A 1,815-nucleotide genomic window follows, 5' to 3' on the forward strand; every position below is an offset into this window, starting at 1 on the left:
TTCCAAATTGGTTTTATTTTTGTTCAGATTTTCACAGGTCATAATTTTTCCTTATTAAAACTTTCGATTTTATTCGAAGAAATATCGTAGGATTTTTTTTCGTCTTCTATGTTTATCTCATTTTGATTTGATCTTTATATTGTTAAAATTGAGTTTTAGTTCTATTATTTTCACTTCTGATAATTCTCGTATTTTGCTTTACAATTTTAGTCTCTGCGCCGAGGGAGTGATTGCGGGAACGATGAAGACAAGTGTAAGGAGCAGGAAGCTGATCAAACCGTCAACCCCAACCCCTCCAAATCTCAGAAGCTACAAAATCTCTGCAATGGATGAGATCAACCCAACCATGCATGTCATTCGAATCCTCTATTATCAATCCTTTGATGAAAAAATGACCAAAAACTTTGAAGAATCGCTTGCTCGAGTTTTGACCCTTTTTTATCCACTAGCTGGGAGATACGTCAAGGATAAACACTTTGTTGATTGTAATGACGAGGGTGCTGTGTGTTTAGAAGCACGAGTCGACTGCGAGCTCCATCAAATCTTGAATCCTCCTGTGAATTCCGAGTTAAGTTGGCTTAACAACCTCCTACCCGTAGGAGTAGGCGAGGCTGACGACCCCACGGACCCAATGCTCGCAGTTCAGCTCAACAAGTTCCAAGGCGGCGGCCTGGCCATCGGCGTGTGCGCATCGCATAGGATTTTCGACTCGTACTCGATGAGCATGTTCCTCGCGGCATGGTCCAACCATGCTACTGGGGGAGACTCGGTTGTTAAGCCGGATTTCAACTCTGCCTCCATCTTCCCGGCCGAGGATGCGGCTCCACTCTATTTCGGCGTTTCTAGAGTTCCGGACCATAGTATCGTTATTAAAAGATTTGTGTTCGATAAGGATGCCATATCTAGGCTACGTGACAGAGCCAACCCTGGGTGGAAACTGAACACAAGTACTGAGAGGCCACCCTCAAGGGTTGCTGTGGTGTCAGCACTCATAACACAAGCTCTTCTACGCGCCGACACGGCGAAACTCGGGGGCCGCACGAGAGATGCCTACGTCGGGCAAGCAATAAACATTCGCGAAAGAACTGTTCCGCCGATTTCTAAATACACTTCCGGGACGTGGGTTTCCATGTCCGGATTCGAATACACAGCAAATGAGTGTTGTAGGCTTGAGTATCGAGAAATAGTTTCCAAGATGCGGGAAACATTAATCCAGGGTGTGAAGGACTGTGAAAAGATATTAAGTGACAAAACATTTGGACGATGGGCTTTGATTGATGTGGACTACGATGCGGCTAAGAAGGCGGCGTGCTCGGATTCTAAGGTTGTTTGGTTCACAGATTGGTCCAAGTTCGGAGAATATGAGTTCGATTTCGGTTGGGGAAAACCTATCTGGGTGAGCTTGAGCAATGTATTGTTGGGTAATTACACCCCCGAAACGATGTCGACCACGATGATAATAGTACCCAAAAACTTGCGGAATAAAATAACCAACAAGAACACAAAGATTTACGTGGTTCACCCAATATAGGCTACGTCCACGGAACACTGCAACTTTTATAACCGGAAGAAATATTACAACAAATGTATACACCAATACACTCAATATTTCTCACACTCCCAACCCGAGTATACCGAGAAAATAATTTCTCTAACTCACACAAGAGAATTTCCGCACTCAAGAAAAAAATACACTCTTTTTTTCTATGCACTCTCTATTTATCAAAGCTAAAAAGCTTTTGATTTTGGGATACAATAACTGAAGGAATTGAGCTCTATTTATAACTAATTCCCTCCAGCAATTTCTGTAAACTT

At 43.1% G+C, this 1,815-nt stretch overlaps 1 protein-coding gene across 1 annotated transcript in view; it reads left to right on the plus strand.

Annotated features, from left to right (window-relative positions):
• The window catches only part of LOC140964696 (pelargonidin 3-O-(6-caffeoylglucoside) 5-O-(6-O-malonylglucoside) 4'''-malonyltransferase-like), a 6,380-nt gene continuing 4,565 nt past the window's right edge, over positions 1–1,815 (plus strand). Inside the window, exons 1-2 of the mRNA XM_073424570.1 lie at positions 1–37; positions 211–1,421. Coding sequence (XP_073280671.1) covers positions 242–1,421 — 1,180 coding nt within the window. The 5' untranslated portion in view covers positions 1–37; positions 211–241. The remainder of the gene's footprint in view (positions 38–210; positions 1,422–1,815) is intronic.

Source organism: Primulina huaijiensis, chromosome 2 (assembly GCF_012295235.1).
Source record: "Primulina huaijiensis isolate GDHJ02 chromosome 2, ASM1229523v2, whole genome shotgun sequence".
Lineage (NCBI taxonomy): Eukaryota > Viridiplantae > Streptophyta > Magnoliopsida > Lamiales > Gesneriaceae > Primulina > Primulina huaijiensis.